Below are 14,417 nucleotides of genomic sequence, written 5' to 3' on the forward strand. Positions count from 1 at the left end.
AAATTGTGTGGGACTTGGTGCACCCACTGCTGGATAAAGGTTATCACCTGTACGTGGATAACTTTTATACAAGTATCCCACTCTTCAAGTCCCTCTCTGCGCAACATACCGCAGCTTGCGGTACTGTCCGCAAAAATCAGAAAGGCCTCCCAAAGACGCTAATTGGGCAGCTGCTCAGAAGGGGTGAGAGCAGAGCCAAATGTAGCGACCAGCTGTTGGTGGTCAAGTACAAGGACAAGAGGGATGTCCTTCTCTTGACCACCATACATGGTGATGGCAGCACCCTCAGCACTGTAAGAGGTTCCACTACACAGGTCGCCAAACCAGACTGTGTAGTGGGGTACAACAAGTACATGGGGGGAGTTGATCTCTCCGATCAAGTACTCCAGCTGAACAGTGCTTTGAGAAAGGCCAAGGTATGGTATAAGAAGCTGGCCGTGCACATTGTTCAGATGGCAATGCACAACGCTTTCCTTCTGTCTCAATGTGCAGGCCAGACTTCTGCGTCGTATCTTCACTTTCAGGAGACAGTTATCAAGGCCCTGATATTTGGCAGTGGTGGCGGAGCGGGTCCCACTACTTCCGGAACTGAAGGACCTCGAATTGTACCGGGCCAGCATTTCCCGGGGCAGATCCCTCACAGCGGAAAAAAGGGTAAGTCACAAAAGAAGTGCCGAGTGTGCTACCGAAGAGGAATATGCAAGGACACCATTTACCAATGTGACACCTGCCCCGACAAACGTGGCCTCTGCATGAAAGACTATTGAATTAATTTCTGACGTATGAGAACCAGACGAACACTACACAGCTGACGTAGTGTTCGTCAGCTTGTCATACTTCAGTTGTGTAGTGTTTGTCAGGTTGTAATACACAACTGGCATATAACACTACATAATAAAATTGACAAATCAGGAATCCGTTCCAAAAAGGGGGCACTTGTGGGGGAGCTCCAATGTTTGGGCACAAAGGGACTCTCCAAACGCAACATGGTTCCAATTTGTTAGCGGACACCATGTCGCGTTTGGAGAGCCCCTGTGTGCCTAAACGTTGGGGCTCCCACACAATTGACCCCATTTTGGAAACTAGACCCCCCAAGGCACCTATCTAGATACATAGTGAGCACTTGGAACCCCCAGGTGCTTCACAAATTAATCCGTAAAAATGAAAAAGTGTGTTTTTTTCCACTTTTTCATTTTTACGAAACAATTTGTGAAGCACCTGGGGGTTCCAAGTGCTCACTATGTATCTAGATAGGTGCCTTGGGGGGTCTACTTTCCAAAATGGGGTCACTTGTGGGGGAGCTCCAATGTTTGGGCACACAGGGACTCTCCAAATGCAACATGGTGTCCGCTAACAAATTGAATGGAAAATCGGCTCAAATTGTTAGCGGACACCATGTTCAATTTAGAGAGTCCCTGTGTGCCCAAACATTGGAGCTCCCCCACAAGTGACCCCATTTTGGAAACTAGACCCCCCAAGGCACCTATCTAGATGCATAGTGAGCACTTGGAACCCCCAAGTGCTTCACAAATTGATTCGTAAAACTGAAAAAGTGAAAAAAAAAACAAAAAAAAAACACTTTTTCATTTTTACGAATCAATTTATGCAGCACCTGGGGGTTCCAAGTGCTCACTATGCAACTAGAGAGGTGCCTTGGGGGGTCTAGTTTCCAAAATGGGGTCACGTCAGGGGCTCTCCAAATGCAACATGGCGTCCGCTAATTATTCAAGCAAATATTACAATCAAAAAGTCAAATGGCGCTCCTTCCCTTCCGAGCCCTGCCGTGCGCCCAAACAGTGTTTTTTCCCCACATATGGGGTATCTGCGTGCCCAGAGGAAATTGCACAACTAATTTTGGGGTCCATTTTTTCTTGTTGCCCCTGTGAAAATAAAAAAAATTGGGTCTAAAGTAACATTTTTGTGAAAAAAGTTAAATGTTCATTTTTTTCTTCCACATTCCAAAAATTCCTGTGAAGCACCTGAAAGGTTAATAAAGTTCTTGAATGTGGTTTTGAGCACCTTGAGGGGTGCAGTTTTTAGAATGGTGTCACTTTTGGGTATTTTCTGTCATAAAGACCTCTCAAAGTGACTTCAAATGTGATGTGGTACCTAAAAAATGGTTTTGTAAATTTTGTTGGAAAAATGAGAAATTGCGAGTCAACTTTTAACCCTTTTAGCTCCCTAACAAAAAAAAAATTTGCTGATGTAAAGTACACATGTGGGAAATGTTATTTATTAAGTATTTTGTGTGACATATCTCTCTGATTTGAGGGCATAAAAATTCAAAGTTTGAAAATTGCAAAATTTTCAAAATTTTCGCCAAATTTCAGTTTTTTTCCCAAATAAACGCAAGTTATATCGAAGAAATTTTACCACTATCATGAAGTACAATATGTCACGAAAAAACAATCTCAGAATCAGGGGGAGCCGTAGAAGCGTTCCAGAGTAATTACCTCATAAAGTGAAAGTGGTCAGAATTGTAAAAATTGGCCTGGTCATTAACGTGCAAACCACCCTCGGGGGTAAAGGGGTTAAAGGGGTTTTCCCACAAACAAAAGTTCATTTTAATCAATAGATCTTGGAATAATAATAATTTCCACACTTGGATGTGTTTAAAAAAAAATATTCCTGTTCTGAGATAATCTTATAAATGTTCCCCTGCTGTGTACTGTATACTGTGTAATGGCTGTGTCTGCCGTACAGGGACATGGTCTGATCATACCACATCTCCTGGGCAGGGGAAGATGCAAAAAGAGTATACAGACAGGACAGCATGGGATCACAAGTTATTCTTTCTTTGAAGTAAAACATTGTTTAAAAAAAGGCAGGGAAATGTTTCAACTTACAGAAAGAATCAGCTGCGATCCCCTGCTGTAATGTCTGTATACTCTTTTCCTTCCTCCCCTGCCCAGGAGCTGTGGTATCATCAGACCATGTTCCTGCACGGTCAGACACAGCCATTACACAGGGGAATATTCATAAGATTATCTCAGCACAGAAACATTGTATTTAAACACATCCAATTGTGGAAGTTATTATTATTCCAAGAGCTATTGATTAAAATGAACGTCCGTTCGTGGGAAAACCCCTTTAAAACTTATACACCTTTCTAATATACCATATATTAGTTTTCACAATTGTCAAGATGTTTTTGGGCTGGTACGGGTAGGTTCACACAGTTTTTTTATGTGGACTTTGAAGTGGATTCATTTCAAAGTTTATTCAAAGAGTTTTTGAAATAGCTCGTATGTAAACAAAAGTCAGTGTGAAGATATACTAACAGTGCACGGAAATGTTCAGAAGCTGAGAACTCATGAGAAATAACCCATTTTAAAATGCAATCCTTAAAAAGGGCAGTCAGCCAGGCATTTCAGCTGCATCGCGACTGCAGAGGAAATATATTATTCAGTGTTCATTTAGAATAGATGAATTAAGTTTCCGTCTACCGGAATAGCACTTGCTCCAACAGTTTGGATCTCCATTGGGCTCACAAAAGCTTGGATCTCCATTGGGCTCACGTATCCCAATCTATAATGTCCATATGCCCTTTGACTCAAATAGACATTAAATATCGTATCATGGATGAGTCAACTTCTTTGGAAAGGAGAGTCTGCAGTGTGTAGTGTCTGCTAACTCACAAATATTGCTGATTCTCGTGCAATTTTAGGTCACTGCCTAGAAATTGGCTGTTTGCATGACTTCAGGCAAAGTAGAATATGATTATGCAATTACTATGTCCATTTAACAGTTTGAGTTACTTGGTGATAATAACTGTAATTTTCCAGGTACAGCACATAAAAAAGAAAAAATATATATACCTGTTTTTCCTGTGTTTCGAATTAAAGTATGATTAGATGTTTGTTCCCAGCCTTGAAATGTTAGTTTCTTCAGATTCATATTCAACTGAGTGAGATTCTCATCAATGTTGATGGGAGATTGTTTGGCACCATTGCATGCTGGATATTTTTTCACCCAATTTGTTTGGCTAAAGCTTTCTGTAATAGAAATATTATATTAAATATCAGATTAAAAGTTTCAAGATAAGTAGTAAAGCAGTATAAGGACCCTTATATGATGCAGTATAACTCTAGCTCCCATAGACATTCATTGGGCCTCTTCACTGCACTGTACGACACCAACTAAAAAAATGTGGCAAGCAGATATCCTACCCTTCAAGCCCTGCTTTTACAGAATAAAGATGCTTATATGACAACTGAGGGAGCTTGTATGAAAGAACATCAAAGCCATGCAGTTGTGCCATGTGCATGGTGCACAAAGTGAGTTTTTAAAGGCTATTCGTGGCTCGGAAAACAGATCCTCAATTTAATTTATTCATACAGCCCACAATTTATTTTATCAGCCCACAAGAGCACAAGAGGAGCCACTTGTGGGCTCATGAACAGATACAACAATAGGTTACCAAAGGTCAGAAGAAGCTCAGAAACATAATTAGATTACATCACTTGTTGCTATGGACAATTCTTATTGGTTTAAAATAACAAATAATTAAATGTATTAAGGATCTGACCTATGTGCATGATGAGAGCATTACAATTTCAAGTGTAACTAAAGGGTCTGAGCACATATTTAGTAAAAAAATAAATGGAATACTTGCCCATGATGGGCTAAGGCATGTCAGTCCGGCAAAATTAGCAGTGGTAACAAAATGAGAACACTAATATATAGTTCTCAATACATCAAAGCTTTTCCCCAGATTTCTGGCATAAAACTCTTTGAAAAATCGCAATTATTTTAGCACAACCCAAAGTTTCTAAAAAATGTTGCTACTTGTGGCTTTTTCATGCAAGTCCCAGTGAAATCCGCCAACGTGGGTAGAGCATCAGTGGGACAAGACGTGGCAAAGCATGAGCGACAAAGTCTTACAAAGTTACGGCACATTACTGGTTTAACTTACTCCAGAAATGGACTCAAGTCCCTGACTGGTGTGACTTTTCTGGCAAGATGCTGGCACGGCTGTATGACTGGTAGCCGGTGGCTCCGAGGAGGAATAAATTGAATTTTCTCCGCTCTATCAATAAGGCAGCCGGACACCTTTTTAATGTAATTTACCTGCAGATTAACCCTAGATCTGCTGGTAAAAGCCTTATCTAACATGACAGATTCCCTTTAAGACAAGCACAACACCAATCTAAATGACTCTGGCCCGTAATGTAACTGGAATTTAGAACACAAAATAGTTGTCCTATATCTTCTTAGATATTATTATGATTATAGTTTCATCTCCTATCATCAGTCAGTGTACGCCTCTTAGGTTTCTATCAGTTCTTTTTGCAGAGCCTCCTCCTTTTGATGTACATGTCTTTATCATTTTCAGATGTATCATGTTTCACAGGCATCTTATGTAAGGCTTGGAGACTTGGCATAGATACTGGTGGTGTTCATGCTGATTCTTGTTGGTGCACTCCCTCACTTCTCCAGTGCTAAATCTGATCGTTTAGATCTTGTTTGTACAAGATTAATTTCAAAGTAAACTTGAACTAATGTGTAGGGAGAAATACAACGTATACCTACCATTGTATTGATATAAATAATCACAAATGCATTTCAACATGATTTTCATAATATTTTCTTGTGGAGTTAGATCTCAGCTTTTCTCATAAGCATAAGCATATATAAATAAAAAGATTATTATTATTATGCTTACTTTAAAAGTAGCTGTCATTCCTCCTGATATGTCCCCAATAACAATTTTGCAGCATCTTTTCTCATAAATCTGCATTGTGCCATCCCTCTCCATATACTCCACATAGAAAATTTCAAATAAATTGACAACTGGGTGTTACTATTTTCCTTGACAGAGCACTGATTGGACAGTGACACAGTGTGTAGTGATACGCCCCAGCACAGTCTGTTAATTTGTTACATTTGATAGGTCATCAATATCGGACCACCCGGCAATCCAACCTATCTCTAGGATAGGCCATAAATACTACATGCCTGTATAAGGCTTAGTGCCCAAGATACAGAAATGAAGCAGAAATTTTCCTGAGCATTTCTGCATCTCCTTGGCAGAAAAACGCATGCGGTTTTTACATGCGTTTTTGATACGTTTTTCAAATGCATTGTATAGGCAAATACGCATGCAGAAACAGTATATAAATCCATGCTGTTTGCATGGATTTGTAGCATCCTGAGGATTCGGCTGCTACAGGGGTATTGCACCTCAACCCAGAGGTGTGATATTCCACTCCCGGGTAAGGATGGAGTGTGGAACTGAGCTCAGTTAGCTGCATGCACTACACACGTCCCATTTCCGGAGGACAGACCAATGGTACTCCCACTTAATAATGTGCAGGTACGACCGAGTCTGTCCTTGGCTGGAGTGGGAGGGGGGTGGTACATCCCAGTAGTGTAGGGGCAGATAGGGGGAGCAGCCTGGGTAAAGTTAGGAGCTCATTGGGTGCTGGTCACCTGAGCTCACACATAGAGGGAGTATATAAGGTGGGCACCATCTTAGATCAGGGTCAGTCAGTAAGTCTTTGCAGAGGAGTCTTTTGTAGAAGGCTGGTCAGTCTGTCAGTCTTTTGCAGAGCAGTGGAGGAAAGCAGAGGAGCAGAGCAGCCCCAAGGCCCAGAGAGAGAGAGGAGAAAGAAAGACCCAGAGGGGGAGAAAGAAGGAACTCCAAGAGCCCAAATTAGACCAGAGGGTGAAGAGTTGGCAACAGGGTACCGGATCCCAAGCTGGCAGAGGCTACAGCACACCTTAGCCAGGAACCGGAGGTCGTGGGCAGGATCGATCTGCCACGATCACCCACTAAATCCACCCGGAAGGCAGACCACGCATAGGGTCAGGGAACCCAGAGACAAGGGTTCGCCAACAAGAGGCCCGAGGGAGCCGGACATAGGTGGATCCCTGGTGGGGAAGGCCAGAGACGAGGACAGGACAGAAAGGGAGCTCAGAACCACGCTCCAGAACTACTTGGGGGTTGGCCGAGTCCAGGACCTGGTGGACGCAGCGCGGCTCGGGTGGTCACTCAAGGCCGGAGTGACCGGTACAAGAACAGCAGTAAGTAAAGAACCCTGAACTGCACAACCCGACTCTGACTCTCATTACCATCTTCCCTGCACTTCCACAACCACCATCCTCTGCACCTGACCCCCTGAGGCTATACCCCTCCCGTTGGGGGTTATACCACCTAAGCTGCACAAACACCATCAGCCTCAGCGGACCCTGCTGCAGCGGCGGCCGTAGTGACCACAATTCAACGGGTGGCGTAGTCGACATAAAGAACTTTAGTAACATCAGTAAGGACTGCCACACACTGAGCTTGACACCCTGGGCACGGACCGGGTCACAGCCACTCGGAGACTACAACCCCCATCTGATCCGGCTCCGGGTATCCCCAACAACACTGGCCCAGGGGGCGCGTCAACTTTGGCGTAGTCGGCAGGATTACGTGCCCGCAACAACCGGGTACTGCGTGCCTGAAGAAAAGTACACAGTTACCTCAAAAAGAAGTCTCCTGCCGGTTCCGGAGGGTCCCCGCCAACGGACCCCATCACAGGTCGTTTCCCGCCGGTTGTCCGCCATTTGCAGCTTTTTCCCGCCATCCATGGAGTTTCCCGCCACTGGGAGACGATTCCCGCCATTTCCGAAGATTTCCCGCCTTGGAAGAGCGGACGCCATTATGGGCGTGCCAGAGGGTGGCAAGAGGCCACCTCCCATCGTGGGCCAGGTCGAAGAATGCCGCCAAAAGCGGAAACCGCGCCCACCAACAGAGACTGTGATGCTGGAAGTGTCCATCAGCGTAAGAGAACTGCCCCTGGAACTGAAGTTGCCCCGGGACCACCCTCAATGTGGGCGGGGACAGAAGAACAGAGCAAAGATGGGTGTCGCCTGGAGCAGTATGGAGAGAGCGCACCAGGAGACAAGACGTCTGGAAGAGAGTCCAGAGAGAGCCTACCCGGAGATGGAGGGAGAGCCAGGCAGCACCGACCCAGAGGTCAGGAGCCTGATGCGGGCCGCCACTCCAGGCAGCACCGACCCAGTGGTCAGGAGCCTGTTGCAGGTCGCCACTCCAGAAGGCCTGCTGGAGATCCTAACACAGCTCCCCCGAGACCGGGAGTGTGCACAGACCGCGCTGGAGGGCCTCGCACGGAGGATGGCCCGGGTGCAGCGAGAGACGTTGGCGGAGTGGAGCCGAGAGATGGCCCAGCAGACCGAGACTCGTCAGCGGAGCACGCCACCCGAGACAAGGAGACAGACCGCCTCTGAGGATGGAGCAGGAGGACTGAAGGCAGGAGACGGCGCCGAGAAGGGAGCCGAACGAATGGAGGCAGGTAAAGGGGACGTCACTACCCCGAGCCGGGAAACCGCGTGCCTGCCCCAGCTCCCCGTCGCAGAGCCCGAAGTACCCCCTGCAGTGCCTGTCGCTGCAACGTCACCGCCGCAGACTAGGCCTCAAACGGAAGCCGCGACCCCTGTGACGTCACACGCCTCGACCCCGAGCGTGGCCAAGCAGGAAGTACCATCGGCCTGGTCGCAAGGCCTAGTACCCCCGGGCGCCGCAATTCCAACAGCGCCCCCTACCTCCGCGGAGCCACCGGCCTGGCCGCAGGGCCGAGTAACACAGGGCGCCGCCGTTCTTACGGTGCCCTTTACTTTCAAGGTGCCCCAAGCCTGGTCGCAAGGCCTGGGAAACCCGGGCGCCGCTACCACCACTGCGCCCATAAGAACAAGAGTGCCGCACCTGGGTGAAGACCTGTTCGCCCAGCATACGTGCCCGGATGGGCAGCCCTTCATATGGCCACCGGAGTTTTACCATCCCCGACTCCGGAAAGAGAGACCCCTAGACGAACCCCTGATTCCGGCTCCAAAGCCCATAAAGAGGATCTCGCCCCCGCTAGAAGAGACCCAGTTTGAGTGGGATCCCACCGGAGAAGACCTTATGGGGTTCACTCAGGAGACTCGGGCAGCCGCAGCGGAGCGTGCAGAGTGCTGCCGCCAGCAGCTCAAGGTCTTTGAGAGGGAGCGGAGAGAGAGGCGGGTCCGGGAACAACAAGCCCAAATAAGGAGCGCGGAGCAGAAGAGCCGAACCAGGAGAGACCCCCGTGCAGCGCATGGTCCCCGTACCATCGAGACTGTGATAAAGTTCAATCTGCAGCATGGGTGGGGTTTCATCAGGGATCACCGCACCCCAGGCGACGTCTTCGTGACCAGGAGAGACGTTGAGTCCCACCTACCGGAGGGACACAGAGGTCGTGACCTGTATTTAGGGGACGAGGTCACCTTCACCCGGCACAAGTGTGCCAAAGGACCCTACGCCCTCCATGTGCATCGCCTGACGGAGGAGGAGCTGCGGTGTGAGGAGGAGCAAGAGGACCCGGACGGGTCTGAAACTGAAACTGTCCACAAAGGAAGAGCAGGAGGACGCCGTCGTTGAGTACGGTAGTGAAGAGACTGTATAAAGTTACCCGTTAGGGTATATGCCATGCTGCTAATTTAAATATAGTCCCCGTTGGGACCAGCCAAGAGTGAACTGTTAACCCCGTGTGTCCCTATTCCCACTGACCGAGGACTGAGAGCGGTCAATCCTCCCTAATACCTGGCCGAGGACTGAGAGCGGCCATACCTTCCCTGTGTATATAGTTGCGCTTCCTAAAGCGCCCCCTACCGGTTTTATAGGAAACCGTGTTTCTTCAAGAGACTGTCGCACTTTACCCGGTCACAAGTTGCACCGTGACCGGAGGAACCAGAAGACAAGAATGTTTCTAATGATAAGTTTTATATGAAAAGTTTATGCTGATAATATATGATGTTTTATATGTTTATGTTTTATGAAAAAAAAAATTGTATGTTTTGGTGTTTTTTATATCTTACAGCCCGAGGACGTGCTGTGATTTACCAGGGGGGAATGTAGCACCCTGAGGATTCGGCTGCTACAGGGGTATTGCACCTCAACCCAGAGGTGTGATATTCCACTCCCGGGTAAGGATGGAGTGTGGAACTGAGCTCAGTTAGCTGCATGCACTACACACATCCCATTTCCGGAGGACAGACCAATGGTACTCCCACTTAATAATGTGCAGGTACGACCGAGTCTGTCCTTGGCTGGAGTGGGAGGGGGGTGGTACATCCCAGTAGTGTAGGGGCAGATAGGGGGAGCAGCCTGGGTAAAGTTAGGAGCTCATTGGGTGCTGGTCACCTGAGCTCACACATAGAGGGAGTATATAAGGTGGGCACCATCTTAGATCAGGGTCAGTCAGTAAGTCTTTGCAGAGGAGTCTTTTGTAGAAGGCTGGTCAGTCTGTCAGTCTTTTGCAGAGCAGTGGAGGAAAGCAGAGGAGCAGAGCAGCCCCAAGGCCCAGAGAGAGAGAGGAGAAAGAAAGACCCAGAGGGGGAGAAAGAAGGAACTCCAAGAGCCCAAATTAGACCAGAGGGTGAAGAGTTGGCAACAGGGTACCGGATCCCAAGCTGGCAGAGGCTACAGCACACCTTAGCCAGGAACCGGAGGTCGTGGGCAGGATCGATCTGCCACGATCACCCACTAAATCCACCCGGAAGGCAGACCACGCATAGGGTCAGGGAACCCAGAGACAAGGGTTCGCCAACAAGAGGCCCGAGGGAGCCGGACATAGGTGGATCCCTGGTGGGGAAGGCCAGAGACGAGGACAGGACAGAAAGGGAGCTCAGAACCACGCTCCAGAACTACTTGGGGGTTGGCCGAGTCCAGGACCTGGTGGACGCAGCACGGCTCGGGTGGTCACTCAAGGCCGGAGTGACCGGTACAAGAACAGCAGTAAGTAAAGAACCCTGAACTGCACAACCCGACTCTGACTCTCATTACCATCTTCCCTGAACTTCTACAACCACCATCCTCTGCACCTGACCCCCTGAGGCTATACCCCTCCCGTTGGGGGTTATACCACCTAAGCTGCACAAACACCATCAGCCTCAGCGGACCCTGCTGCAGCGGCGGCCGTAGTGACCGCAATTCAACGGGTGGCGTAGTCGACATAAAGAACTTTAGTAACATCAGTAAGGACTGCCACACACTGAGCTTGACACCCTGGGCACGGACCGGGTCACAGCCACTCGGAGACTACAACCCCCATCTGATCCGGCTCCGGGTATCCCCAACAACACTGGCCCAGGGGGCGCGTCAGATTTATATAGTGTGACCAAGTTGACAAGCACTTTCCAAGTGATGCTAAAATCGCTTGGAAAGCGATCGTCAACCCACATGCGGAAATGCAAGTGAAGAACGCTTCACATCAGCATGTCCCTGGCAGGAAAAACGCATGTACAATCCGCATGTACAATCCGCATGTACAATCCGCATGCGTTTTTTCTGCCAGGGAGATGCAGAAACGCTCAGGAAAAAATCCTGAGCATTTCTGCATCGTGGGGACATAGCCTTAAAGAGCACTGTCAGACGGCCGCATTAATCGGTGCAAGATCGGAACGCAGTGCGCGGACTGGCTCTCCGGCCCGAGTGTGACAGCTTCATGAATGTCTATGCAGCTGTCATGGTCAGGTCAGCCAGTCCGTGTACTGCGACCGATTTATACGCCCTAAATGAGTGACATATCCACAACTAATCTAAATATTTGACTATTATTACTACTACTGCATCTAACGTTGACATGAAAGGATAACGTTTTTATGGTGCAAACAACTTTTATCATTACCTGTATATGACCAATCTATAGCTTCAATTAATTTTCGCTGCTGTCGATATCCACTCACCAAATCTGCAAAAGATACAAATGTATTCTTGAGTATGGTTGTAAGGTTACATTAATCATTTTAGGATATCTAAGATAAAACAAAAATGTAAAATAAAAGCTATTGTTCTTACTACAGTTTTAACGTTTACAAACAAAAATACACTATTACTTCTTGACAACAGAATGCATTCAAGTAGTTTACTCCCAGAGGTGACCAATCCCCAGGATTTACCTTTCTTATTTCTTATTATGGCACTGATATTTTAATGTAGGACATTGATCATCTCATTGAAGACAGTGGAGGCTAAAACAGAGATTCATATTCAAAGTTCTCCTAACTTTTATGTCTCAGTTTTCTCTATGGACTAAAAATATATTTAAATATACTAAAGAAAGGGAATTTTTTCCTCATTTTAGGGTAGTGATTGAAGAAAAATTATTTTGTATTCCAACTTGTAATGAGAGTTTTTTAGGCTTTTTAGTTTACATCAATACAAGAAAACCATGACTGTATGGTTGCATTGTCTACAAACAAAATTACACATAAGTTACATATACAAACATGAAAGAGGTTAGTTTAGCATTATACTTACATTATTAAAAAGGGCAGTGTTCGAATAAGCTCTGTATAAATTAAAAGTACAATGAATCTAAGAAACTTGGTAATATATGCTTTATTCTCCACTAAAGAGCCATTTCCCCATTTAACTCACCATTCACTTTGAAAAGCAGCTACTAAATGGACTATGAGTTCAATTGTGAGCTGTAGTCTACAATAAGTGAAGTCTATGGAGAGGGGAAGAGGAGGTAGATAAGCTAGACAGAAGGGTAAAGAGAGAGACACAGTAGTTGCTGCTGCTTTCCAGCAAGTGTTTTATTTCAACCCAGTGCTGGAGTCACAGCTACACTGCTCAGTATTGCAGTGTAATGTCCTCTATGCTGCTGATACATAAATACAGGAGAGGGTCTGACTGTTTGAACCAAACCGATGTGCAGAAGAGGGGACTTTACGACTCCATTCTATAATGGGAATAAATGTTCAAGCTTGACCATGGTTCCATTCATTCCTCATTGAAATGGCGAGCGCTGCGTTTGGATTTTTCAAGCAACCCCATAAAGAATGAATGGAGTGACTGTTGGGCATCCAACCTTCCACCCTATTTACTGATGGAATTAAAAGTGCCCCACCAGTGGTAAAAATCACCCCTGCTGCTGATAGTGCAGGTCACTGTGTTTGGACCCCCACTGATCAGTAAATCGTTACTTGTATTCACAGGACAATCCCTTTAGGTGACTGGCTTTCACATTACACAGATATAGAAAATAGTCATTCAGAGAACAGCTATATGTTGCTAATCCACCAGGGCTCCAACTCATCCAAGCTTACATTTTGACTGTGGGGGGAGGAAATAATGTCATTAAATATAGCTAGACCTTGGTGGACCTAATTAAAGTCAACTGAGTTTAGCAGAATTTTCCAGGATCTGCTAGATAACACTTCTGGCATAGTGGTTATACTGTAAATGATAGCCAAGTCACTAGTGGGAACAGAGCCCAATAACATATTTCAATGTAGGTATATGCTATTTATCATCTGTCAGGACATCTATGATTGTACTTTGCAAAATTAATTAAGGCCACTTTTCTTTAGATTACCTTTGAGCTTTAAATGAAAAGTAATGAAAATAACTTTAATCCTTTAATCACTGAGAACTGGTGAAACTTGCCTTGAGCTCTCCTGCAAACAGAGGAAGACTATATGGAGCATGTTCAGGGCTCTGAGTAGAGTCAATTAATAACACTTTATTTGGAAGAATTTATAATGTGGAATTCAGTTCTCTGGTTTGGCAATCCTGCTTTTGTAAACTTGCATAAAGCATTTACTTTTGTTAGGTGTCCAGTTTCTGACACAGTTTGCCGCACATTTTTTCTACGTGTCTTTTTGCAGTCCTTTGACCTCAATATTAAAGAGGTTGATCTTTTTTTGGGGACTTTTTTTCTACTTAAATGCATGCATTTTTGGCTTAAATTTTTTTTGTAATTTGGTTTAATGAAAAATTTTGCACTGTTTGCCTTCTATAACCTCTGTGTTGCACTGTCTATTGTTCCCTGTAGAATGAGTTAACTGAGAACCTGTCAGTGAGCTCATTCTGACAGTCAAATAGCAGAGTTTCTAAGTCTTTTATCTGTTTTATCTCGTTTTTTTAGCTCTTCTCAGGTGATTTATGTCTACAGACTACATTAAAATTGAATGTGCAAGGAAAAAGAAGCCTGTTAAAACCAAAACAGTACTAATTTTTTAATGAAATCTAATTGCAAATATAATTTTTAACCCCAAGTACAGGCATTTAAGTAAAAAAGAATTTCCCCCCTCCCAGAGGTGGACATTTCCTTTAAGTTTAGTGAAGATTCTCCAAGGAATCCGCAAAAAAAAGTGACACATTTCTTGGGACAGTAGGTCTCACTTTGCAACTGTGTTTTGGGCCAATGTCCTCTTGAAAAACTCTGGGAAATTACACTAAATGTGTTTATAAATTAAAGGGGTTGTCCACTTCTTGAACAACCCATTCTCATGCCCCACGCTTGGCCCCGATAAAATAAAAAAAGCTTGCACTCACCTCCCGTGCCGGCGCCGTTCCAACGGTGTTGGTACTCGCGGTCCTCGGGCTCTCGTGCGGTTGTTGTGACACGTGAGCCTGGCGCCCAATCAACGCTGGCGTCACTGTC

General features: G+C 45.8%; 1 protein-coding gene across 4 annotated transcripts in view; it reads right to left on the minus strand.

Annotated features, from left to right (window-relative positions):
- The window catches only part of PTPRZ1 (protein tyrosine phosphatase receptor type Z1), a 301,694-nt gene that overhangs the window by 180,456 nt on the left and 106,821 nt on the right, over nucleotides 1–14,417 (minus strand). For all 4 annotated transcript variants that reach the window (XM_073652058.1, XM_073652061.1, XM_073652060.1 and 1 more), the window contains exons 2-3: nucleotides 11,652–11,714; nucleotides 3,819–3,995 (exon numbers count right to left, since the gene is read on the minus strand). In XM_073652058.1, coding sequence (XP_073508159.1) covers nucleotides 3,819–3,995; nucleotides 11,652–11,714 — 240 coding nt within the window. The remainder of the gene's footprint in view (nucleotides 1–3,818; nucleotides 3,996–11,651; nucleotides 11,715–14,417) is intronic.

This window comes from Phyllobates terribilis, unplaced genomic scaffold, assembly GCF_046119375.1.
Source record: "Phyllobates terribilis strain yellow unplaced genomic scaffold, ASM4611937v1 Scaffold_11__3_contigs__length_659146591, whole genome shotgun sequence".
Lineage (NCBI taxonomy): Eukaryota > Metazoa > Chordata > Amphibia > Anura > Dendrobatidae > Phyllobates > Phyllobates terribilis.